This window comes from Octodon degus, unplaced genomic scaffold (assembly GCF_000260255.1).
Source record: "Octodon degus isolate 3935 unplaced genomic scaffold, OctDeg1.0 scaffold00117, whole genome shotgun sequence".
Lineage (NCBI taxonomy): Eukaryota > Metazoa > Chordata > Mammalia > Rodentia > Octodontidae > Octodon > Octodon degus.
In genome coordinates, this window is record NW_004524693.1 from 7,013,090 (window position 1) to 7,038,742 (window position 25,653).

The 25,653-nt window shown below is 36.9% G+C and overlaps 1 protein-coding gene across 5 annotated transcripts in view; it reads right to left on the reverse strand.

Moving 5' to 3' along the window:
* LOC101584458 (UDP-N-acetylglucosamine transferase subunit ALG13 homolog) overlaps window positions 1-24,816 on the reverse strand; it is a 36,766-nt gene extending 11,950 nt beyond the window's left edge. For 4 of the 5 annotated variants that reach the window (XM_023699894.1, XM_023699893.1, XM_023699892.1 and 1 more), the window contains exons 1-3: window positions 24,685-24,816; window positions 23,587-23,749; window positions 21,697-21,835 (exon numbers count right to left, since the gene is read on the reverse strand). In XM_023699894.1, coding sequence (XP_023555662.1) covers window positions 21,697-21,835; window positions 23,587-23,749; window positions 24,685-24,765 — 383 coding nt within the window. In that variant the 5' untranslated portion in view covers window positions 24,766-24,816. Of the gene's footprint in view, window positions 1-15,965; window positions 17,701-21,696; window positions 21,836-23,586; window positions 23,750-24,684 lie in introns of those variants that run through there. The other variant, XM_004640021.2, reaches the window with a different exon arrangement.
* Between the last annotated feature and the right edge of the window lie 837 nt (window positions 24,817-25,653).

The window sequence follows — 25,653 nt, forward strand, 5'->3', positions numbered from 1 at the left end:
GAGAGAGAGAAATTTACTTTCTCCACAAAGAAAACAAAGGGGCAGGACCTCATAGTTGAAGCAAAGTGCCAAATCAATTACCTAAATATTTTGGCTATAATTAATTCTTGATAATGACTCTACTAGATTTAGAAAAACTAAATGAGCTGTGCTAAGCAGCACTGATAAAATTTTTGACTAACACATAGGAATATTGCAAAAAAGTATTTAGAAGTTGAAACAAAAATTTAAATTGAGCATATTTTCTAATATATACTTAAAATACTCTGGCATGACATGAGATGTTGGACATGAAAGGCATGTTTCAACATATGTATTAGGATACTTTTCCAGAGAAATTGTTCTGGATTCTAAAAAAAAGTAAAAAATTTAGGGCTAGAAAAAGGAACATTCATCTATTTGATTCAATCATCAAATTTTTATGTAAAATCCCCAAAACACAATGTTTTTACTTTAAATATTAAAAAACAATTTAGGGGCTATGGAAAACATCAACAATCACTTCTAATGTAAGAATGAGTTAGCAAGGTAGCAAAAGCAATAAAATCCTGACTTCCCTTAGAATGCCAAATTTGAAATTTACTCCTCTTTTTAAAGAAAGATGACTTAATGCTTGCATTAAGGGGGGGGGGGCTGCCCTTAGCTCAGTCGTTTAAGTGCCTGTTTAAGCAGACAGGAGCAAGATACAGAGGTTTTTTTTTTTTTTCTTTCTTTTTTTTTTTGGCAGAACCGGGGATTGAACTCAGATTCTTGAGTTTGCCAGTCAAGCGCTTATCCTACTGAGCCATCTCCCCGGTCCCAAGGATACAGAGGATTGATCCCCAGCTAGCCCTACCCTTCAGGCAGCCTGAGCCACCAAAAAAAAAGCATTAAGACCTGTTATACACGTGTACCACTCCCTATGATGAATGTTAAGCATGCACTAGTAAAAATGAAGATTGTAAAAAGAAACCGTAATACATGGGAAAGCAATGTTTTTTGCAAAGCTGTGAAACATGTTTGGAAAAGGGGATCATCATCTTTTTAAGACTACTAATTCACTAAGAGAAATTTAAGATTAAAAAGTTAATTCACTTTTAACAAAACAGAAATGTAAAAATACAAATTAATGTCTATTGCCTTTAAAATTAAAACAAGTATAAAAATTAATAAAATTTTCTATATTTCATTTTGAACAAGGGCATACAGGAAGGGAAACTCATGGAACGAGTAATGAGAATATTGGAAACAAAGGCTAGAAAAATTAGGAACAGGAAGACAAGAGTAAAGTAACACAAGGCATGGGGCTGGTGAGATGGCTCCGTGGTCTAAAGCACCTACTTAGAACAAGCTTAGCAAAGCACAGGGACCACGGTTCAATCCCCTAGCACCACATACCAGCCAGGCCCGCCCCCTGGTGGGCTGAGCTGGCCACACACACACACACACACACACACACACACAAAATTAAAAAAAAAAAACACAAGGCAGCAGAAGGACCATGCAAATATTGTCAATTCTTTTGTCAAAGGTTTAAAGGCAATTCAATGACAAAACTATTTTCAACAAATGGTGCTAAAACAAGTCATTTGTGTGCAAAAAGGCCCTAGATTTATATCTCACACATTGCATGATGATTAAATCACAATACATCACAAGTGTAAATCTTAAATACAAGTTTTGGTAAGCCCGAGGCAAGGCAGTCTGCCTTCCAGGTGGAGTAAAGCAGCAAGAGTAAAGGCTGCAGGATATGGCCCTGCATGCCTCTTTGTAGGTTCTGATTTTTGAGGCAGAAATAAGTGCTCAGAAAGATACACAGAATTTCACTGAAAATCACTTTAAGGAGAAAAATCTACAAGAATTCGGATTAAGAGCTGTTAAGTAAAGAAAAATGGATTAATTGAACTTTAACAACATTTAAAACTTTTGCTCTATAAATAACAATGTTAGGAGTGAAAATACAGACCACAAACTGCAAACTGGGAGAGGGGCTGGGGCGACGGCTCAGTAGAATAAGCGCTTCCCTGGAAAGCACAAGGGCCTGAGTTGAATCCCCAGTTCAGAAAAAAAAAAATCTAACTGACAAAGCTTTGTATTTAAAATACACAAAGAACTCTTGAACATCAACAATGAGAAATCCATCCAATGTTTTACATGGACAAAAGATTTAAATTCATATTTCACTAAAGATATAGGAATGGCTAATAACCACATCAAAAGATGTATTAGCCATTTGGAAAATGAAAAGTTCAAGCAAAATAACGTATCACAAGATGGCTCTAAGGGTGTGGAGAAACCAGCCCTTAGTAAAAGGATCCCAAAGTGTGTATGATCCAAAGAATTTACCATTCCATTTACATGGAATCAAAAAAGGGGAGGGGCCAGGGAGATGGCTCAGTAGGATAAGTGCTTGACTGGCAAACACAAGGATCTGAGTTCAATCCCTGGTTCCGCAAAAAAAAAAAAAAAAAAAAAGGGGAAATCTACAGAGACAGACTGCCTGGGAATAGGTATGGCCTATAAACAAACATAAAAATCTCTTTGGAATAATACAAATCTAAAAATGTTTTTTACTAATGTTTGCACAATTCTGTAGTCACTAAAAATTATTGAATTATATTCTTCAAATAAGTTTACTTTTAACAGCTTTGAAAATTGTCACATAGCACACAAGTCACACTTAAAGCATATAATTTAATGATTTTTTGTTTGATTATACACAATCTTAAAAGCTGAAAATGAAGCCCTACATCCTAAAGCCATGGACTTATAATCCTCACATTGCCACCAATCACAGGCATCAACTAATCTAGACTTAACTACTATGGATTTTTCAAGTAAATGCTACCAAGCAATACTGTGGTCCTGAGTAACGCTCCTTTCACTCAGCACTAAGATTTTCAAATTTTATACCACTATATTATGTATCAGTGTCTCATCAACTGTACACAGCCATTAAGCCACAATACATCAAATCATAAAAATCTGTTATTAGCAAAAATGTTAGACTCAGGACATATGAGAACTTGTACTGTTATATCATGTAACTCAGTAATGTTCCAAATTTTCTGATCAAGAAGATTATGGGGCCAAAGAGGAAAGTGATTCATGATGTAGAGTGTGCCTAAGGAGAGTCACATGGAGAGAAAACATTCTCTCAGGTTTTCACAGAGAGCACACTGGTCAAGCAATAGCCGTAACTCATCCACATGGCTGACACTGACAAAGGTTCTACAATCCGAGGTACAGGATCTCAGGATAAATCCTGAGGGGATTTCACTGACCTTATCAGACCCAAAAGCTACAACTCTTGTTGCATAGGTCCTGCTCTACCTTGGTCTTAACCATCCAGCAGAAAAGTATAAAAACGAAATATAAGAAGTTAAGCCATGCTGTTATGTTGAGCTGTAGGGGACTCAGGTCAACAATTTCTGACATTGCCAGTGAAGGGGAAGACCCAATACTATTATGGGCTACTGGACTCTTAGAATATTTTGCTGAGTTTACACACCTATAATATTTCAAATAATGGAACTTAACCAAAAAAAGGGGATACAGATGAATGTCCATTTTGTATCTGTGTATTCAAAGTGGTTAGGATAGATATATAGTTACATTCTCTTAATGAATAGAGGGATTAGTTCTAATGGTGTTTGTAAATAAGATATCATGTCTGTATCTTGTACAGTAATTAACCACTAGGAAGAATGTATGCAATATGTTAATTATTGAAACTGTCCTACCAATTTGATTTGAAACTGTCTCATTGCTATTTGTTTCTCAATAAAATTATGGAAAAAATATTACTATAAAGATTCATATACAATTTTTACTTGAGCATATTTTCAGACTGTAGTCATCCTAGTAAATGTGAAAGGAAATTCCGGGACTTTGCTTTGTACTGAGCATCTTTTCACATGGTCTCTGGGGGCAATCTTATCTTTTAGTTGTTATTGGTAGTACTGGGAAACTGAACCGAAGGCAGCATGTAGAGAAGTGCTCGACCACTGAGCTGTTGTGTCCAGCCTAACCACTTGTGTATCCTTAATACACAGCCACGTACATCTTAGAATGAATAAATAAGACTTAAAACAGGCAATACCAAGTGTTAAAAGATACATGAAACGGGGCTGGTGAGATGGCTCGGTGGTCTGGAACACTTACTTGGAACAAGCTTAGCAAGGCTCATGGACCGCGGTTCGATCCCCCAGCACCGCATGCCAGCCAGGCCTGCACCCAGGTAGGCTGAGCTGGCCACACACACACACACACACACACAAATAAAATAAATTTAAAAAAATTAAAAAAAAAGATACATGAAACAACTGAAACTCTCATGTTGCTAGTGGGAATATAAAATAGTACCATCACTCTAAAAATAGCTTGTTTCTTACAAAATTAAATATAAGTACTGTAAGACCCATCAACCAACTTTTTTTGGCAGAATCGGGGATTGAATTCAGGCCCTTGAGCTTGCCAGGCAAGTGTTTATTCTACTGAGCTATCTCCCCAGCCCCCAACTTTTACATATACACCAAAAAGAAATGGAAAAAAAAAAAGAAATGGACACCCAAAAACTCATACATTCATATGTGTAGCAGATTTATCCGTAATTGTAACATTTAAAACTAGAAACAATCTAAACACACATTGGTGAATGCACAAACTGGTAAAGTCATACAAGAGAATACTTCCTAACAATAAAAGATAGTACACAAAAAATACAAATTTCAAGGGCCAAGGAGATGGCTCAGTAGAATAAGTGTTTGCCTGGCAAGCACAGGGTCCTGAGTTCAATCCCAGGTACTGCAAAAAAAAAAAATATATATATATATACACACATATACACATATATATTTATATATATATATGTGTGTATATATATTTCAAAACATCATGCTATGTGAAAAAGTCAAAGGCTGAATATTATATGACTGAACTTGCAGTGACATATGATAAAGCAAAATTAAAGGGCAAATGGGTAACTGCTGCCAGTTGTTAACAGCTGAAGGGAAAAGTTAACTACAAAGGCATGGCTGAAAGGGAGGTATGAGGGCTAAGAAATTTTTTGTAGCTTGTTTGTAGTACTACTTATCTGTTAACACATTTATCAAAAATACTAAAACTAAAAAAATACTGATTTTGCTCTACTTAAATTTAAAATGAAATAAAAGGCAGAGTAAAATTTAAAAGTTGAGGAACCAAAAAGGACAGATATGAAAGAAAACATAGGAAAATTAGATAATCAAGAAAGCCAACATCTAGGGCTGGTGAGATGGCTCAGTGGTCTAAAGCACCTACTTAGAACAAGCTGTAGCAAAGCATAGGGACCGTGGTTCAATCCCCCAGCACCACATGCCAGCCCACCCCGCCCCCTGGTGGGCTGAGCTGGCCACACACACACACATAAATAAATAAAATTAAAAAAAAAACTTAAAAAAAATAAAAGCAATCTTTAAAAAAAAAAAGAAAGCCAACATCTAAAAAGAGATTCAATAAAAGTAGAGAAGAAATGATAGCATACAAGAAAATTTCTAGCACTACAGGACATAAATATTATATACATCATGGGATTGAAAAGCATAAAGAGGGGCTGGGGAAGATAGCTCAGTAGAATAACTACTTGCCTGGCAAGTGCAAGGGCTTGAGTTCAATCCCTGGTTCCGCCAAAAAAAAAAAAAAAAGCAAGAAGAAGCAAGAACAATGAAAAAATGCCATCTGGGGGCTGGTGAGATGGCTCAGTGGTCTTAAAGCACCTACTTAGAACAAGCTAAGCTAAGCAAAGCACAGGAACCGCGGTTCAAGTCCCCAGCACCACATACCAGTCAGCCCCGCCCCCTGGTGGGCTGAGCTGGCCACACATACACAAAATAAATAAATAATTAAATAAATAAAAGATAATTCTAAAAAAAAAATGCCATCTGCACTGCACTAAAAAATTTATCAAGGAGTCAGGGAGATGGATCAGTAGAAAAAGCACTTTCCTGGCAAGCCCAAGGGCCTGAGTTCAATCCCCAGTTCTGCAAAAAAAAAAAAGTTATCAAGTCAGGATAGAGAGAATATTCCAAAACTTTCAGAATGGAAAAACAGATCACATACAAAAAAATCACATATATGAACTGGAATAAAATTATCCAAAGGAAATCTAGAATTAAGCAAACTGGAAGTCTGAATCCAATCAATTCTATACCAAGCTATCAGATGAGAAACTAGAATGAGGGGTTTTCAGATAGGAAAGTTAAAAAAAATTATAACCATCCTTTTGCAGGAAGCTACTGGAAAATACCTGAAGCCAAAAATCAAAAAGTTAAAGAGGGGAAGAGGAGCATTCACATTCAGACAGTCCTGGAAACAGGAGATTCAATCTAAGAGATGGCCCAGAATTTTCTAGGATACATTCCAAGAAGAAATCCCACAAGGACAAACCGCAGAATCAGACAGATTTCAGATAAAAGATAAAAAGCAATGGAGATAAAAAGATGCCAGAGAACATCAGCATGGTCATCTCAAACGAGTACTTAGGATTCAGGGTACACAGTGTAGAAAGCCTGTCTAGCATACACTAGCTACAATACACCATCCCCAACACTGCAGAAAAGTAATATACATTATAGACAACCCCAAGCTTTTTAATATACTGAGAGGTACACATGTTGGAAAATGTTTCTATCAAAAACTGAACAGATGAAAACATGGCAAGACAAACTTTACAGAAAGAAAATGAAGTCAATAAACAATTACCACATCATTCCTATGTGAGCAGTATTGTACCTAAGTAACCGTAATAACAACACTGAAAATGGATCTTACATGAACTGTAAAAACTAGACTAGAAACATAGGAAAAAAACAGGGACTACAATACTTCACTTTCAACAACAGATAGATCACTTAGAAAAATCAGTAAGGAAATACTGAACTTGACTGAACTACATGTTCACCAAAGAAACCTAACAGACATAAACAGAACATTCCACCTGAACAGCTATTACAATCCATAGTCAGCAATGGACTGATCACTTAGAAAAGGAAACGTTGTACTTGGACTACACTATAACATTTTCCCACTAACTTGTTACATATATGACTGTCCCATCAGGTGGTACAAGCCCAAACAGGACAATCATGCATGTACCATGGGTGCCTCAGAATCACCTAGCAACAAGACATAACCAATGTGAACATGTTAAAACCTGACAGACGTAATAAACATATATAGAACATTCCAATAGTAAAATATGGATTCTTCTCAAGCACACAGAGAACATTTTCCAGGATAGAGTATATATTAAAAAAAAAAAGTCTTCAAATCACAATGCCATGAAACTATAAATAAATAAAGGAGAAATTCTGGCAAATACACAAATCAGGGCCAGGGAGATACTTCAGTGGAATAAGTGCTTGCTTGACAAGTGAAAGGTCCTATGTTTGATCCCTGGTACCACCAAAAAGAAAATAGCAATAATAAAAAAAAAGTTTTGGGGGCCAGGGAGATAGCTCAGTAGAATAAGCACTTGCCTGGCAAGCTCAAGGGCCTGAGTTCAATCCCCGGTTCCACCAAAAAAAAAAAAAAAAAAAAAAAAAAAAAAAGGTAAACACACAAATCTCTGCAATGACATGTTCCTGAATAAGCATATCATAGGAAAACATACAAAATATCTTCAGACAAACAAAAATGGAAACAACATACCAAAACGTACAGGACACAGCAAAAACAATTTCAGGGTGGGAATTTGTATCAATCAATTCTGTTATCAAAAAAGATCTCAGGGCCAGGGAGATACCTCAGCAGTGTAAGTCTGCTTGGCAAGTGCAAGGTCTTGAGCTCACTCAGGTACCAAAAACAAACAAAAAAGATCTTAAATAAATAAGGTAATTTTATATCTGAAGGAACTAGCAAAGTAACTAAGCCAAAAGCAAATAAAAGAAAAAAAGATGAGAGCAAAAAAAAAAAAAGTGAAATAAAAAGGTGAAATAGAACTGGAAGAACAATGGAAAAAAAAAGAAACAGGTACTTCTTTTTAAAGATAAAAGTACATAAACCTTTAGCTAGACTAACTGGGAAAAAAGATAAACGCAAAACAGAAAAAGGACACACTTAAACTGATACCACACAAACATCATCATAAGAAACTAAATTTCTATGCATGTATAACCTAAGACTAAACCATAAAAAATAAAATCGGAACAGATGAAAACCTTGGAAAAAAGAATCAATTATTAATACCAAAAAAAAGCCTAGGACCTGATATCTTCACTGCTGAATTCTAGCAATTAGAAACACTAAAACCATGCAGCACACTTCTATACTCCTATGAAATTTTTCTATAAAACTGAATTGGAGAGTATCTCCAAACTCATTTAACAAGGCTAGCATTACCCTGAAAACTAAGTCGTTTAATGACACTGTAAGAAAATAAAACTACAAGCCAATCCCTCTGATTAACAGACACTGACAAAAACCTAAAGAAGCAAATTCATTGAATACATTAAAAGCATCATTCTACTCAATTATGTGGGATTTATTCCTAGTATTAAAGTACTGTTCAATAAACACAAGTCCGTAAATGTGATTACCACACTACCAAAATGAAGGATAAAATCGTATATTCACCTCAAAAGGTGCACAAAAAGCATTCAACAGAATTTAACTCTCGATAAAAACTTTTAAATAAAAGTCATATATGACAAATCTGTAGTTAAGATCATTCTCAATGGAGAAATGTTGAAATGTTTTCCTCTAAGGTTAGGGACAAGGATACTCTCACCATTTCAACATGCAATACATAGTCCCATCAAGATACAAAATAAAAAATAAATAAAATTAAAAATAAAAAAAAGATACAATCAGGCTAGAGGAAGAAATAAAGGCATCCTAATAGGAAAAGGAGAAATGAAACTGTCGCTGATATGGATCATTTTAGGAGGAAGGGATACTAGGGATTGAACCTAGAGCTTCCTCACTGAGTGACATCCCTAGCAATTTTTTCAGACATAGTCCCACTAAGTCACTAAGTCACCCATGCTAGAGTTGTACTTTAGATCTTGAGCCTCAGCCTCCCTAGAGGGCTAAGACTACAGGTATTTGCCACCACATCCAACTGCTGATATGATCTTACATACTGAAAATCATACAAGACCCCAGCAAAACACTATTAGAACAATGAATGAATTCAGTAAGTTGTATGAATAGTAGTTACATACACTAGGAAAAAAATATAAACAGGAAATTAAAATTTACAATGGCAGCAATCACAAAATAATTACATGCACATTTGAAAAGGTAAAAGAATCGCTACAGAACTGTAGAATTTGATAAAACTGAAAATTAAAAAACAGAAAAAATATTGTGTCCATATATTATTCTATCAATATTATGAAAATATCCATATTACTCAGTGGTTTACAAATCAATGTAATCTTCATAAAAATTATGACGATGTTTACACACACAGAGAAAACAATCCTTAAGTTGTACATAGCAGCACAAAAGACCTCAGCCTGGGCAATTCAGTGAGATACTTAAAATTGAAAAGTCTTACAAAAGGAGTTGGGGATGTAGCTCAGTACTACTTGGATTCACTATCCAGTACTGCAAAAACAAGTATAATAAATCCAAACAGCCAATCTCGAGCAAAAATAATGCTAACATCTGAGTCACTGATTTAAAACATATTAGAACACCTATAATATTCAATAACGGAACTTAGAAAAAATAGGGTATACAGATCAATGTCCATTTTGTATCTGTGTATTCAAAGTGGTTAGGATAGATATATAGTTGCATTCTCTTAATGAATAGAATGATTTGCTCTAATGGTGTTTGTAAATAGGATCTCAAGTCCGCATCTTGTACAGCAATTAACCAGTAAGAAGAATATATGCAGGGGCTGGTGAGATGGCTCAGTGGTCTAAAGCACCTACTTAGAACAAGCTTAGCAAAGCACAGGGACCACGGTTCAATCCCCCAGCACCACATGCCAGCCAGCCCCGCCCCCTGGTGGGCTGAGCTGGCCACACACACACACACACACAATCAATAAACAAATAAAATTTAAAAAAAAAGAATATATGCAGTGTGTTATTTGTTGAAACTGTACTTCCGATTTGATTTGAAACTGTCTCATTGCTGTTTATCAATAAAATTTTGGAAAAAAAATTAGGATAGATATATAGCTACTTTCTCTTAAAAAAATAAAATGAAAAATAAAACATATTAGAAACCATAATCAAAACAGCACTGTAAACGGTGTGGTGTGTACCCCTATAATCCCACCACTAGGGAGGCTGCCACAGGAGGATCTCTAGGAGTTCAAGAACAGCCTGCAGGCTACAAAAGTGAGCATAAGGCCAGCCAGAACTACACAGAAACAGCATTGTAACAGCATAAAAAGTTATGCTAGGCATGGGAGTGCCTGTCTATACTAGAACTCTGGAAGAATGGGGCAGGAGGATCCTACATTTGGGCCTAGCCTGGGAACCTTAGATTCTGTCTCAAAATAAAGACTGGAAATGTAGCACACCATGAAGGCCCTGGGTTTAATCTCTGGTACCACAAAAAACATCCACATACACTGACCAATGTAACAAAATACAAAGCCCAGAAATAAAACTTTATATGTATACTCAATTGATTTCAATGAAAGTGCCAAGAATGTACAATGAGGACAGGTTAGTCTTTTTAACATATGGTACTGAAAAAAACTGTTTTTTTTTTGTTTTTGTTTTTGTTTTTTTTTTTTTGCTCTAAATGCCCTAAGGGGTGGTTTGGCTGGCTGGAGTGTTGTGGGGATCGAACTACAGCAACCTGAGGCTGACGGCTTTGTGGAAGCAGCCACTTAAACAACTGAGCTAAGGCCAGGCCCCCAAAAAACTGGTTACCCAGTATCCAGATGCAGGAAAAAAAACTATCTTCTATACTATAAATAAAAATCAGTGTAAACTGGGAGTAATGATACATGTTTATAATCCCAGCATTATGATACACTGAAACAAGAAAATCCCAAATCCAAGCCCAACCTAGGAAAGTAAAAAAGTAAAAATACCACTGGGTAAAGAGCTCAGTGTAAAAGCCCTGAGTATGAAACCAGAAACCTAGGTGAACCTGGGAAAAACTCTGACATTAGGTAACATTTTTATGACCCTTAAGAAGAGGATGGGATCAAACTAGGGAGAAAACGTTTATACCATGTACCTGATGACAGGGTAATATCCAAAATGTATACAGAAATCAACTCAACAACAAGAAAACAAGGCTTTTCAAAATTGGCAAAACACCAGAAGAGTATTTTTCAAAAGACAACAGAACACAAATACATTATCAAAGTACACTAAGCATCACTGATTAGATAAATGCAAAATAAAACCAATGACGTTAAAAAAATGAGGTAACATTTTACAATTAAGTATTAGGAAGGATGCAGTGTAAAAGGTAACTCTTCCACAATGTTGGCAGAAATGTGAGTTAGTACAACTGCAACAGAAAATAGCAAGGAAGTTTCACAAAAAAATTAACTACAACCTAAATCAGTAATCTTACTTCTGGGTATATACCCAAAGTAAATGACATCAAGTGTCAAAGGCTGTGCTACTTACATGGTCACTGTAAAACCACTCACATTAGCCAAGATAATGGAATGATAAATAAAAAAAAATATATACAACCAACTATGATTTCACCTTAAAAATACTGTCACTTGTGACAACATGGATAAAACTGAAGAATGTTATGCTAAGTCAAATAAGCCAGGCACAGAAAGATTCATATGTGGAATCTAAAGAAGATCAGCTCATACAAAGAGTAAAACAAGTGGTCACCAGAGACTGGGAATAGGGTTGAGACAGAGAATAGGCAGCTGACTAAATGGTAGTTTCAGATAGACACTGAGACATACTCTAAGATCTGTTGCACAGAAGAAGGAATAAAATATTTCAAAATGAATGAGGAAATTTTAAATGTCAAAAAATAAGATGGTGGATGTTAATTAACTCGATGTAATCATTCCACTGTATAGATAGTAAAACATTACAACTGTACTTTCAATGTGTAAGATGTCAATTAACTTTTTTAATTATTAATTTTTTTAAAAAATCGTATTCCACATAAGAAATCTGTAAGAATATTCGAAATTTAAAAAACCTATTTGAGCATACTATTCATAAAGTATACAATATAACAGGGTGACCTACGTAAGATCAGAAAGAATGTAGACATAGGAATGTTGCTTCTTATAAGCCTTGTAAAATTTAATATTTTGAATTATTTACATGTTAACTGAAAAGTTTTAAAAACAAAATTGAAGTATTTTATTGTTACTGAAACAGAATACACTGCAAAAATAAGTGAACTTTTACAGCCACGAAACCTCTTACAAATGAGCAAGCTTCAAATAATTACAAGACTTGTTCCATTTTCCTAACAAGTAATCATACAACACAACAAAATCTCCATGTTTGCACAATTATAAAGAATCACAAAAAAAGAATCACGTATCAACTATAAGATAAACAGGAGTTGAAAATGATAAAATATACATTCTACAACTTACTATGATCAATAGATTTCAAAGACCTGTGGGATATATAATGCTAACTTCATCGTATAACAGATACAACTTCAAGGTATTTAATATTGTCCTTTGATACAAATATTTAGTACTTGAAATCTCAACTCAGTATTTTCCACAGCAATCTACACTCCAAACTTACCAAATTCTAGAATAGTGATCCTTAAGTTGACGTCTTGCTATAAAAAAAGGTATCTTGCCCAAAGATTCTGATTCAGCAGGTCTGGCACAGATCTCAAGAATCTGCTTTCTAACAAGCACCCATGTCATTTTGATACTGCTGGGTCCAAAGAATACCCTTTGAGAACTACGGCTCTAGAACTGTGTGTTTCACAGGTTATTTAGTATTCCTATAATAAACACTATCATAACCTTAGCTTTGAGGTTTACACAACCCACTACGGATGTTAAAGGTCCTAGGGTATGTTTTACACTGTTTTGACTTTTCTGTTGTTCCTGCAATGCTTCAGTTTGAAAGAAATGTTGCTCTAGACATTTTTCTGTGGTTTAAAACCTAAGGCTGTTAGAATAATTACAGGATACTGGATGTTCAGTGCTCAGTGCTTTGGCCTTAGTACCTAGTTAAATATCAATTACTGTTACTTGCTATCTGATGGAAGTGGTCCAGTAACTATTCTCTGCTCAAAAAATTAACTGCCGGAATCATTTCTATTTAATAAATGGGACACTTTAACAAAACAAATGAATACTAATGGTTTTAATTCTAAGGTAACACTCCATGTTTCAACCAAATAAACTTTTGAAACATGGTCTCATTATGTTGTTCAGGCTGGCCTGGAACTTAAGATCTCCTGCCTTAGTCGCTCAAATGGTGGGATTATAAAGAGTTGACCAATGTGCCTAGCCAATCAGCTAAATTAGTTCCAAGCTTTCCTGTTCTTTTCTCAGGTTTTTTGAGACAGGGTTTTGCTATGTAGTCCAGGACCCCCTGCCTCAGCTTCCGGAGTTCTGGGAGGGATTACAGGTATATCTCATCACACCTTGCTAGAAGTTATTTTAGAAAAGCATGCTATTATCTGTGATAAACTACAGTTGTAGATATACAACATATAAGAATGCTTTTGAGAGGCCGGGGAGATAGCTCAGTGGAATAAGCATTTCCCTGGCAAGCGCAAGGGCCTCAATTCAACCCCCAGTTCTGCCAAAAAAAGAATACTTTTGAGTTATTATTTTAGTTTTTGATTAGCATGAAGAACATTATGTACTTGATTTACCCACTTAAATTGATTATATGCTTTTCATCTGTAAAATGGAAAGAGCCTGGACAACCTAGCAAACCCTGTCTCAAAAGCTAAAACATAAAAAAGGAGTCCAGCATGATGGTATATGCCTATAATCGCAACACTCTGGGAAGCTGTGATGAAGGATAATAATTTTGAGCCCAGCCTAGGCAACATAGCAACTTAAGTGAAACCGTGTCAAAACGAAAAATACAAAGGGTCAGAATTATAGCTCCATGTGAAGGCCCTGGAATAATTCCACAGTACTTCAATAAACCTAAAAACTCCACAGGTTATACACAATTTGAATTATCAGGTCATTTGATCCCCAACATTTGGTCCCACTGTCCCCATAAATGATGGGAATTTACAGAAAATTCAGTGCTCCAATTATAATTTCCAGACCCTTTCCTACCTCTTGGAGCCATAAATCACATAAAACTCCTAAGCTGCTGCTTCATTTGCAAAATGGAATAGCAACAATTTCATAAGGTTACTATAAACACTGAGTAAGTTCACAGGTATAAAATGTTCTGAATAGTGCCTAATACACACAAAGCATTCAGAATTGTTAAGCACATTTAATTCTGCATTCCAGGCTCCTCCATAAAAATGGTACTATTTTGTACAGCAGAAAACTGATCACCTTATGACTATTATGGATGCTCATTACAATCTTTTCCAAAAATCAATTCAAAATCTGTCTATGTATCTATCCTGTCTCCCAAACTGGACATTTTCAGTCTCTACAAATCAGTGGGATTAAGTGCTTATGTCCTAAAATAAAGGACCATGAAAATTTATATTACTACTAGTCACGGCTGACTTCAATCTTTGCCTTTTTATACTATCCTTTGTGCCTACATAGGATTGACCTTTAAAAGTATGCAAACTGAAAGTATCTAAAATCAAACACCTCAAAAAATAAAATAAAAGTAAAATCAAACACCTCAACAGTACTTTTTAGACTTAAATGTTCTGGAACCCTACATAAAGTTCACTGGTTAGACGATTTTACTACAAAATCTTTCCAGCGTTTTTATTCCCAATTGTCAGCATCATTAAATAATATTCTCAAATTCCAAGGCAACCTCATAAGATCAAATCACGTTTCATCTATTCCAACACCAGAAAGTATTAGCTGTCTACTTCTGAACCTGCCCACAGTAGAAATTTCTCAGTATTATACTTTCTACCTGAAAATTTTATACCTAATAGAAAACTGCTTAAAAAATTACATTATGTTTACTGACCTAAGAAGCTACAGCCATATCATGTAATAAAACAATTGTAAAATACAGAAAATATAAATGTTACTACCATTTTTCATAAGGTCCAGAAGGATGTAACCTTGGAATTTAACTTAGCCATGTTCAAAATTTGTGACCTGTACCATTTTCTTCACTCCAAAAAGTCAGTTGTCTTGATTAGTCCTACCCAAAGCATTTTAGTACACTCTGAAGAAACTCAGAAAATCCAAGTTTCTAAGTCCTAAATAAGGTTGTGATACAATAAAGGTAAATCAAGTGTGATCTCCTGCTAAAATAAAGAGCTGACAAATTTAAAAAAAAAAAAAAAAAAAAAAAAAAAAAACCTTCCTTAGAAGGGATGGCCGGGGAAGATAGCTCAGTGGAATAAGCATTTCCCTGGCAAGCACAAGAGTCTGAGTTCAAGCCCCGTTTCCTTAAATAAAAAAAAAGGGACGAATAAATGGTAGACAAAAAAACTATGAAGAAAAAGCTTAAATTTATATTGCAGGATGACAGAAAAATGCACAAGACTGAGGTACGGTGCTTGCTTCAGTGGCTCATGTAAAAGCTGTTATTTTAAGCAAATTATAGCCTCTGAGCTCTTCTCACCTAAGAAAGCAGGGGACTAGGTGAGATACTCTTGAGAATTCTGGCCAATGAGACAAATTCTTTTTTTTTTTTTAATTTTTTTTTTATTTATTTGAGAGAGACAGAGAGAGAGACAGAGAGAGACAGAGAGAGAGAGAGAGAGAGAGAGAGAGAGAGAGAGAGAGAGTGTGTGTGATGTGTGTGTGGCCAGCTCAGCCCACCAGGGGGCGAGTCTGGCTGGCATGTGGTGCTGGGGGATTGAACCGCGGTCCCTGATGCTTTGCCAAGCTTGTTCTAAGTAGGTGCTTTTGACCACTGAGCCATCTCTCCAGCCCCAATGAGACAAATTCTAAAGTACTCTGCTATAAAACAATGTAAAATACCACAGATGTGCCAAGATGTTACTACATACAATTGACACCATGGTTTAAATCTTTTTTGGGGTTACCAGTAATCAACCTGTCTTGAGCTGGCCTGGACATGCTATGCTGCTGAGCTATTTAAATCTCTTTTGAATGAAATAATAAAAGGTAAATTATAATTATTTCTGAAATGTAGAAAACATTTTTGGGGTGTACTGTTTTGTTTAATCTTCCTGATGTTTGAGTATGCACTGGTTAACCTGCAGGCCACAAGATAAGGAGTGACCAATATAATCTTTCATATCTTAATTGTTCTCAAAATTGAGATAAACATTTCAAAAGAGGGCCCATTAAAAAAAAAGAGGGCCCATAAAATTTAAGATTCTCTCCCTGGATTTGAAAAAGTTCTTTTGTAAAACATCAGTATAGCATTAAAATACAATTATGATGATGGTGTCATGAATTCTCAACTATGTAGATGTGAACTACTATTTAATTACTCTCAGCATATTTTTAATCCAAGGTGATTTCCTCCTGTTACCCAGAATACATCTCAGCCACCACCTTCTACCATTAGTAAAGAATTTATCTCAATATATGCCTAAGTAAAACACAACCAGGAAAAAAAAATCCATAAAAGCGTATATAATACATCCCAAGTAAAATGTTAGAAATATTTAACATTTTAGGACAATACAACTCAAAGTAGTTGCGTACAATCTCCTATTTTCATGGTTAAAGTATATCTAAATATTTTACCAGAGAACTATGGATACAGAGAATCTATCATAAGTCTTAAGACAACACATTCTAATTAGAAATTCTACGGCACGTATGAATTCTAAAACCGTATTTAAGCAATTAACTATATCCCATATCATTTACTCATTTGTGAAACTTTTATAAGCACATAAACTGTTAAATTAATCTGATGCAGTACTTTTCATTATCATTGTGAAAAGGTGTCTTTAAACATTCAAATTCTATTGGCTTAAGTCCTCTTTATTCTGTATTTTTCAAAACTTTGACATTAAGATTTTTTTCACTTTATACTGTAGAGGAGAAAAACAACATATCCAAACCTCACTAATCCTCAAGATAACGTCTCTCCAGGTACAACAGATCAACTAACTTGGATCAACATTGCTAGATGATTCCTGACCTTTTCTATTTCAGAGCACAACCCAACATTTATACTTCTTAAGGAAAAAAAAGTGTTCCTTAGATTATTAAGCTAAAGGTGCTGGTTCTCACACGAAAATTTTTAGTTTCACTTTTTACACTAAAGAACGTCAAATAGTATTTATGATTCTTGTCAGTATTTTCAAATTTCACTTTTTCCAAATACCTACACTCCATTTAGGATTCTATGACAAAGCCTGCAAATCCATACTATATATTGAAAATTAGTGAAATCTAGCATGTTTACTAAATTTCAATTAGGATTTGAACCTAAATGCAATGTTCACACCATAAAATTTCCTATACATACTAGAGATGTAGGAAACATAGTCTACAAATATAACTGCATTTAATTAGACTTAATCACATTCCACAGACTGGATGTAGGGATTTTTTAAAGTATCACGAGCTTAAATGTTTATTTTTGTAATCCAACAACTTTATCCAAAAATGCAGAAAATTTTTCTGGCTGGCCAGGAGGATAACATTTCAGTGTTGATAAATCCATTGACTGTAACAGCCCAGGAAGCGTGCTAAAACAGAAGAAGAAAAATATTAGGTAACACGGGAGAAAATTCCATTAATTCATCTGCTGCCCAGTTGATGACTACAGCTAATTTCCAAGAATAGAGTGATGCTGCTTAAACTATACAGATGAATTTTTATGTGTATTATAGGTATACATAGTAAAATCATTACCAATAAAAAGAGTAATGTAAAATGTCTATGTGAACTCAACAGATAACTTTATCTCTTAATTCAACTATTTCAGAAATGTTCATAAAAAATGAGATCACATGGCTTCTCAAAACTGGGCAGATATGACAATATGAAGCTTTTGAAAACTAAGTAGACATGACAAAATGAAACTATTCAGAAATTTATTTCCACCAGCCATATAAATTAGAACAGATGTACTACAAAGTAGTCTAGGCTTGGGGAATATAAATTATTTCCCTAAAATGAGAATAAATACAATTATTCATAACACTTTCATATACTTGGCTTTCCTGAAATTAAAGTAATTCTAAATAAACAAATTGGAATGGATAAAATGTGGCATTTATACATAAAGGAGTTATTAATAGGAAAATGGATTTACTGGAGACCATAATGTTAAAGCACACAAGCTTAAACAGCAGTTTCCCTATATGAGAAATTCAAAATGTATAGAACAAAATCAAAGTTAAGAGGAACCAGGGAGATAAATCTTTGCATAAAAGGGACAAAGAGGGGCCGGGGAAATGGCTCAGTATAATAAGTGCTTGCCTGGCAAGCACAAGAGCCTGAGTTCAATCTCCAGTTCCACAAAAAAAAAAAAAAGGGACCAAGACATAAACGGAGCACAGAAGAGAATAAAAACAAATTCAGACGTGCTATGTATTTGTATCACCTGCCTATGATTAATATGGGCATTGTATGCTGCAAATATGTACAATACAAAGAAAAAAATAAATGGAGACTTGCAGTTTCCTTTTCTACCTAAGTAAAAAATCAGGATGTTTGTAAATCAAGGTTTTCCCTTTTAGGACACATGAGGTTCGATGAAAACATAGCAAATGTTCATTATTAAAAAATTTATTACACTAAAAGACATTCTCCTTAATCCTTTTCATAATATTCTCCCTTACTCTGAACATTTTAATTTCATCATTCTTGCCACTTTCTGAAGTTCTAGAAGACAAATCTTTTGTCTTTTAATTGTATGGTCCTGGATTCTCAATGTCCTGAATCAATACAGAACATTTACCTTTCATGATAATTTTGATTTTGGAGAGGAACCAGACTTTGCACAGTGCCAGATGAGAACATGCCCCAAGGTTTTTTGTTTTTTAATGTACTAAGGATCAAACGCAGGACCTTGCATTTGCCAGGCGGGAGCTTATGCTGCCAAGCTATCTCCCCAGGCCCCACAATGTTTCTATGAGACTGCCTTTACACTGGAAGGTACATAGTGACAGCATTCACCATTATGCTTTTATTCACTCCTTGTACAGACACTCAAAGACAACTTCCAGAACTGCTTCTGAAAACAGAAGGAAATACGTGTGTTCTAAATGAAGGATAGTGTTTTGAAGATTAAGGGTAATGTACCTTTTAGTGTAATAAATTTCCTTTAAATATTCACCATATAAAAAACATTTACCATATATTTTTGATTACCCCTTGTATCACATAAAATGAAAGCAAATTTAACATTTCCAATGAAAATATTCACCAAAACATCTGGAAACATGGTCCTGCATAAATAAAGCAATCATGAAGGTGGGAATCTAATACTCTATAGAAAATGTCAGCGAACAATGTTCACCCAAGGGCAGCTATGCCCATTATCTAAGCATACATAATCATAACTATGTAACTTTGCTTCTAAAGTCTTGCACTACTTCACAAGATCAGCTTCTACATTATGCAGACACCCTGATATTTGTTCTCTTCTATCAGTAGAGATGAAGAAAACAATAATTTAATCCCTGAAATAAGCAATAATCTGTCTCCTCCCAACGAGTACAGGAATCTGTTTTTTTTCACTGATGCATACTAAGTGCCTAGAAAAATTTCTGGCGCATGATAGGTGCTAAATAGCTAATGAACAGTAAGTATGTACTGCGTACCTACAGAACAGAATCAGAAAAATGAAGAGTACATCCTAAATAGTTTCTTGTAGGGATTGCTATCTCAAAATAATTTCAACTTACAGTAACAGAATAATACATATGTAACATTTATACTTCATCAGGTATTGAGCTTTTAAAACACCAAATCAGAACAGATTTTAAAGTCAAACAATTGGGAAGTACTGACCTGGCCCTTTGGTAAGCTTCTAATATCTCAAGGAAGAACTAACACAGAACAAACCAGCAATTTTCTTCATCCTTCTATTGTGATGTTGATCAGTTCTTGTTGAATTCTAATATATTTCTATAAAATATTCCTTACCATAAATTAATTCTCTGCTTAAAAGGCGCCAATGGCTTCCCATTACACATATAACCAGATTAGCCTATCCCTTTCCTGTCCGCACTCTCACTTGCTCTCTATGCTCCTGCCACACTAATCTTACCTGTTTCTCAAACACACCAGCCTGCAAGTCTATTCCTAATTTAGGCTTTCATAATTGCTGTTCCTCTGCCTCTTATAACTTCACGTGATTGTTCTTCCCTACAATTTAGGTCCCACTTCAAGTGTCGTGTACTTTGTCAAGCCTTCCCTGATGATTCTGCCTAATTAATGGTTAGCCCAGCTATCACATCACCCTGTCTTACCTTCTCTGTAGTATTACTCTGATACTCTGATATGTGAAACTACCACTAGAACAAAAGTACCACAAGAACATGGACTGTATCTCTAGCACTTAACAGTGCCTGCTACATTTTAGTTTTGCAACTGAATAAACAAGTACGAGTACATAAAATTTAGAGATTCCAAAGCATTTTAAGGAAAACACAACTAAAAATCAAATACTTTTCTTAAATACTAAAAATCTAAATAAGGAACTCAACACATTGGCCAAGCATTGGCCGTGACTCATCCACATGGTGCACTGATAAAGGTTCTACAATCTGAGGTACAGGATCTCAGGATAAATCCTGAGGGCATTTCCCTGACCTTCTCAGACCAAAAAGCTACAACTCTTGTTGCACAGGTCCTGCTTTATCTGGTCTTAACCATCCAGTAGAAAAGTATGAAGACGAAATACAGGAAGTAAAGCCATGTTGTTATGTTGAGCTGTGGGGGACTCAGGTCAATAATTTCTGACATTGCCAGTTAAACAGAAGACCCAATGCTATTATGGGCTACTGGACTCTTTTAGAATATTTTGCTGAGTTTACACACCTATAATATTCAACAACGGAACTTAAAAAATTGGGGTATAACTATGAATGTTCATTTTGTATCTGGGTATTCAAAGTGGTTGGGATAGATATATAGTTGCATTCTCTTAATGAATAGAATGATTTTTTCTAATGGTGTTTGTAAGTAGGATCACAAGTCTGCATCTTGTACAGCAATTAACCACTAAGAAGAATATATGCAGTGTATTATTTGTTGAAACTGTACTCTCGATTTGATTTGAAACTGTCTCATTGCTATATGTTTATCAATAAAACTTTGAAAAGAAAAAAAATAGGGAACTCAAAAAAGCAGTTTCTCATAATGTGTACACCTGAACACACACATACTCTCATGCTCTCACGTACTAACATGGCAAGAGATGACCACCAGATACACACAAAAAAAACACAACACAGACTGAAGTGAAAGATGAACAGATGAGATCTGTAAGAACATTAAAGTCTACTATGAAGACAATATGCAATATATTAATTATTGTAACTGTCCTACTAACCTGTTTTGACACTCATTGCTATTTCTTTCTCATTAAAACAAAAAATTAAAAATAAATAAAAAGGACATTAAGTATGCTTGTTAAAAGTGTAAGAAGCAAGAGACAAATTGTGCTAGGTCAAGACTAGCTGGGGGAACTTGGGTAAGGTAAGAGGTCAAATAATCACGTGCTAGTATACCTGCAGGTACAGTAGAAGAGATGCCCCTCTTGGTGTAGCTGCTTTGCCAATTCCAGCTGATGATTGTTCATCAACTTTTCATTTATAACTACCACAAGCGGCTTGCCTTTTTCCAGAGTCTCCAAACAGCTTCCTGCACCTATGTAAATAAATTTGTTAAAGCAATTTTTAAAATGTAAAAGTGCTCTACCAAGCTTTATAATTAAAATTCTCAGGTTAAATAAAAACCTTTCAATTATACATCCAAAATGACAAAAATATACTTATTATTTGCAAACCTGAATTTCAAATTTATTTTTTAGCCAATGCAGATTATATGGCCATGTTTCAGTGCCATGCTACCTGCTTGCTAGTGCTATCTCTGCAGAGTGCCCTGAATCCAAGTAAGATTCAGGTTCAACATACTATACACAAAACTATACTGTCACCCATGTGTATTGTCAGGTACGACACCCTCTGATTCAATCAGTGGTGGACTGAAAATACTAAAAAAAAAACACTTCTACTGAGTACACATTTACTCTTTATTCCCTAAATAGGGGGGGCCAGGGAGATGGCTCAGTGGAATAACTCAGTGGGCCTGAGTTAATTCCTATAAAAACTACTTAAGTGTTTTCACTGTATTGCATACTGTAAGAAATCTAGCAACAATTTAAAGTATACAGAACGATGTGTGTAGGTCACAGACACATAATAAGGCTGTTTCATATAAGGGGCTTTGGCATCCCCAATTTGTATCATCAGGTACGCTGGAACCCTGTGGATACAAAGAAACCATAGGTACTGATTTCTATTCAAACACAAGCAGAAAAAGCAAACCTCAACAGTAACAGGCACCAATTAAATCTCTCTTTATGAGTGTACCACCTGTGAGTGATAGTTAAGGTCCATGAACAAGTACACATACAATATCAAGATCAATTCAGTTTTAAAACCAAAAGCCATCTGAACGTTTTAAATGGGAGCACTTTCAATACTGCTGCTCATTAGGTATAATCCTTTTTTTGGATATCATACACTAGGGTAAGTAATTAAAAACATAGATTGTTTTTAAACTAGTTAAAACATAGTTCTAGATTGTTATCTGCTCACCATTTACTGGCTAGATGTTACTTAACCTCCGTCTCACCTTCTTCATCTCTAAAATAGATACACTAATAATATTTAGTTCCCGAGATTTTTTTGGCAGCTTTAAATCAGTTAAAACACAAAGTATTAAAGCAATGCCAAAAATTCTGTTAGCCATACACTATACATTTTCAATTAGCAATCTATTGGTTAACGTTGGTTTCTAAGGACTTTTCACTCCTCAAAATAGATTTTTTTAAACCAAGAAACACCCCGTCATACACGACGGTAAAGACGGCAATGAAAGTGCTGTTTCACCAGGTAACTCGTAAAGGTACTGGAATATCATTCACGTGGTTCTGTTAAGAGTTTGTGGTTGTTAAAGAATATCTTTTACTGAGCTTATTTCACATTCACACATAATACAAATCCAAAAAAGTCAAATCCAGTTTGTTTATAACCAATTAGCAGTCTAAATATTCCTTTCAAATCAAGGCCTACGTACTAATTTCAGTTTAAGCATTTTTTTACATTAAGCATTACACACCATTAAGTAAATTATCCTGCTCCTCTGTGTTTACGGTTTCGTACTGTAAAATTGGGATACAGAGATAATTTCCCGTACTTCTCTTTCCCAGTAATACTAAATTCCATTCTGTCCAGCAAAATTCTCGATTGTTATATTCAAGTAATCACATTCAACAAGGCTACCACGAAGTTAGCCTGTGAAACGAACGTAATCATTTTATTTTACCACGAAAAACTTGAAGCATCAGTTACTTATTTAGCAACGGCTGAACCTTCGGATTCTAAAACATTTACCTGCGTGACTAATAACGAGATCTGCTTCCTGAAGGTCTTCTTGCAAAGAATCCTTGTACCTATAAACGTCTAGAGTAAAGGACTCAGCGCTGAAGGCTTCGGGCACCACCGTTCCCCTCCCAATTTGGAGCGTAAGCTGGCTGTAGCCGAGGCTCTTGAAGATCTAAAACAGGAAACAAGGAAACGCGCGGGCCTTTTAAATTGGCTTCTGCAAGAACCGCAGGAGACCAAACCTTAAGTCGGTGCGCAGAACGGAGCGTGAGCTGCCCAACAGCTCACCCGAGACCAATTTCGGTTCCCAAAACGAACGCACGCCCCGTCCCCATCCCAGCCCCACTAGAAACCCCCGGAGCCCAAAGAATCCAAAGTCCCCGTTCAGAGGTGTTAAACAACTGAGCTCGCTCGAACGACAGCCAAAAAAGACCTCGAATGGGCGTCGCAAACTTGGGGGGACCCAAGTCTGCCTCTAACTCACGAGTCCAGCCGAAAGAAGCTCGACTCCAGCCTCCGGAGACAGAGAGCTCCGGAGCGCCGCGGCCAGAGCCCGCGGGCGAGACTCACCAACTCAGCGGTGGGGGTGGGAAGGCGAGGGCCAGGGCGAGGGCGAGGTCTAGGGCAAGGGCGAGGGCGGGGGCGGGGCAGAGGGCGGGGGCGGGGGCGGGGCGTCCGCACCTGGCTGGCGACTTCCAAGACAAGAGAAGACGAGCCCGAGCCCGAGCCCGAGCCCGAGCCCGAGCCCGAGCCCGAGCCCGAGCCCGAGCCCGAGCCCGAGCCGAGCCCGAGCCGAGCCCAAAGTCGGGGGGCGGAGCCCTTGGAAGGAGGGGCCGGGTGCAAAATGGCTGTGGACAGCTAGGAGGAGCCAAGGGAGGAAAGGGAGGGGCGGCCAGAACAGGCGGCGAAGTAGCAGGAAGAGGGGCGGGGGAGGCGAAGCGAGGTAGGCGGGGCTGGGGTGGTCGGCGCCGGAGGCGAGGCGCCGGGAGTTTCTCTCGGAACGCTTAGGTCAGGCAAGGTTGCTCAGGCCAACAATAATGTCGGAGGCGGTGAGCGATAAGCAAAGCGCGGCGAGGCAGGCCGCAGGCTCTCGCCTCTCCCACTCACACGGACACTGTCCTCCGCTGACACGCATGTTATGAGCTCGTCAAAACTGGTGGTCCCTACGGTAACAAACACGCGCTTCATTGTGGGGGTTCGCCTCGCCGACTCCTGAGGACCGGAAGTGACGGGCGGAGGCTGTGGGCCTCCAGGCGCCGGAAGAAGCGGAAGTTCGCAGTGGCCGCCGGCGGGGGTGGGGTGGGGGTTACGGTGGGGAGGAGCCCTGCTGAGTACCTCCGAGCCCGCCCGTGCGCTCAGCTGGGCGGGGCTGTCCTGCCGCCCGCCGCTTGGAAGCCCAAGTTTGCCCGGGTCGCAGAGAGGGAAAAGCAGTTATCTTGGGCCACATATAGAATATAATTAACAAAAGCACCTCTCAAAAATATTTTTATTGGGGGCCTGGCCCTAGCTCAGGCCTTTAAGTGGCTGCTTCCACAAAGCTGTCAGCCTCAGGTTGCTGGAGTTCGAACCTCACAACTCTCCCGCTGGCCAAAAGTGCCCTGAAGGCGTTCGAGGAACAAAAAAAAAAATATTTTTATTATAGCACAGGCATGTCCACCAGCGAACCGCGGCTTTGGAGGTGCCTGTTAACACTTGTCCTGTAGGAGCCCCAGGGACCTTCACTTTAAGGGGGTGGGGAATTGCCAAATTAACCTTTTTTCAGAATTAGTACATTTAAAAATCTAGCACACCCTATCCTCAGTGTGGGTACAACATAGAGAAGTTTGGGGTTCTTTGTTTCACGATGAAATGTTTGCATTACAATGTCAAAAATGGGGCCAGGGATACAGCTCAGTGGCATAAATGCCTGCTGGGCAAGTGTAAGGTCCTGAGTTTGATCCCTGGTACTGCAAAAAAAAAAAAAAGCCAAAAATGTGCATAGTTGTTGTTCTTGCTTGACCTTTGCATTTAGAGGGGGTAAAGGCAAGGAGGTGCTTCCACTTTGTTTAGACAGATATTATATATTTAAAGATGAAT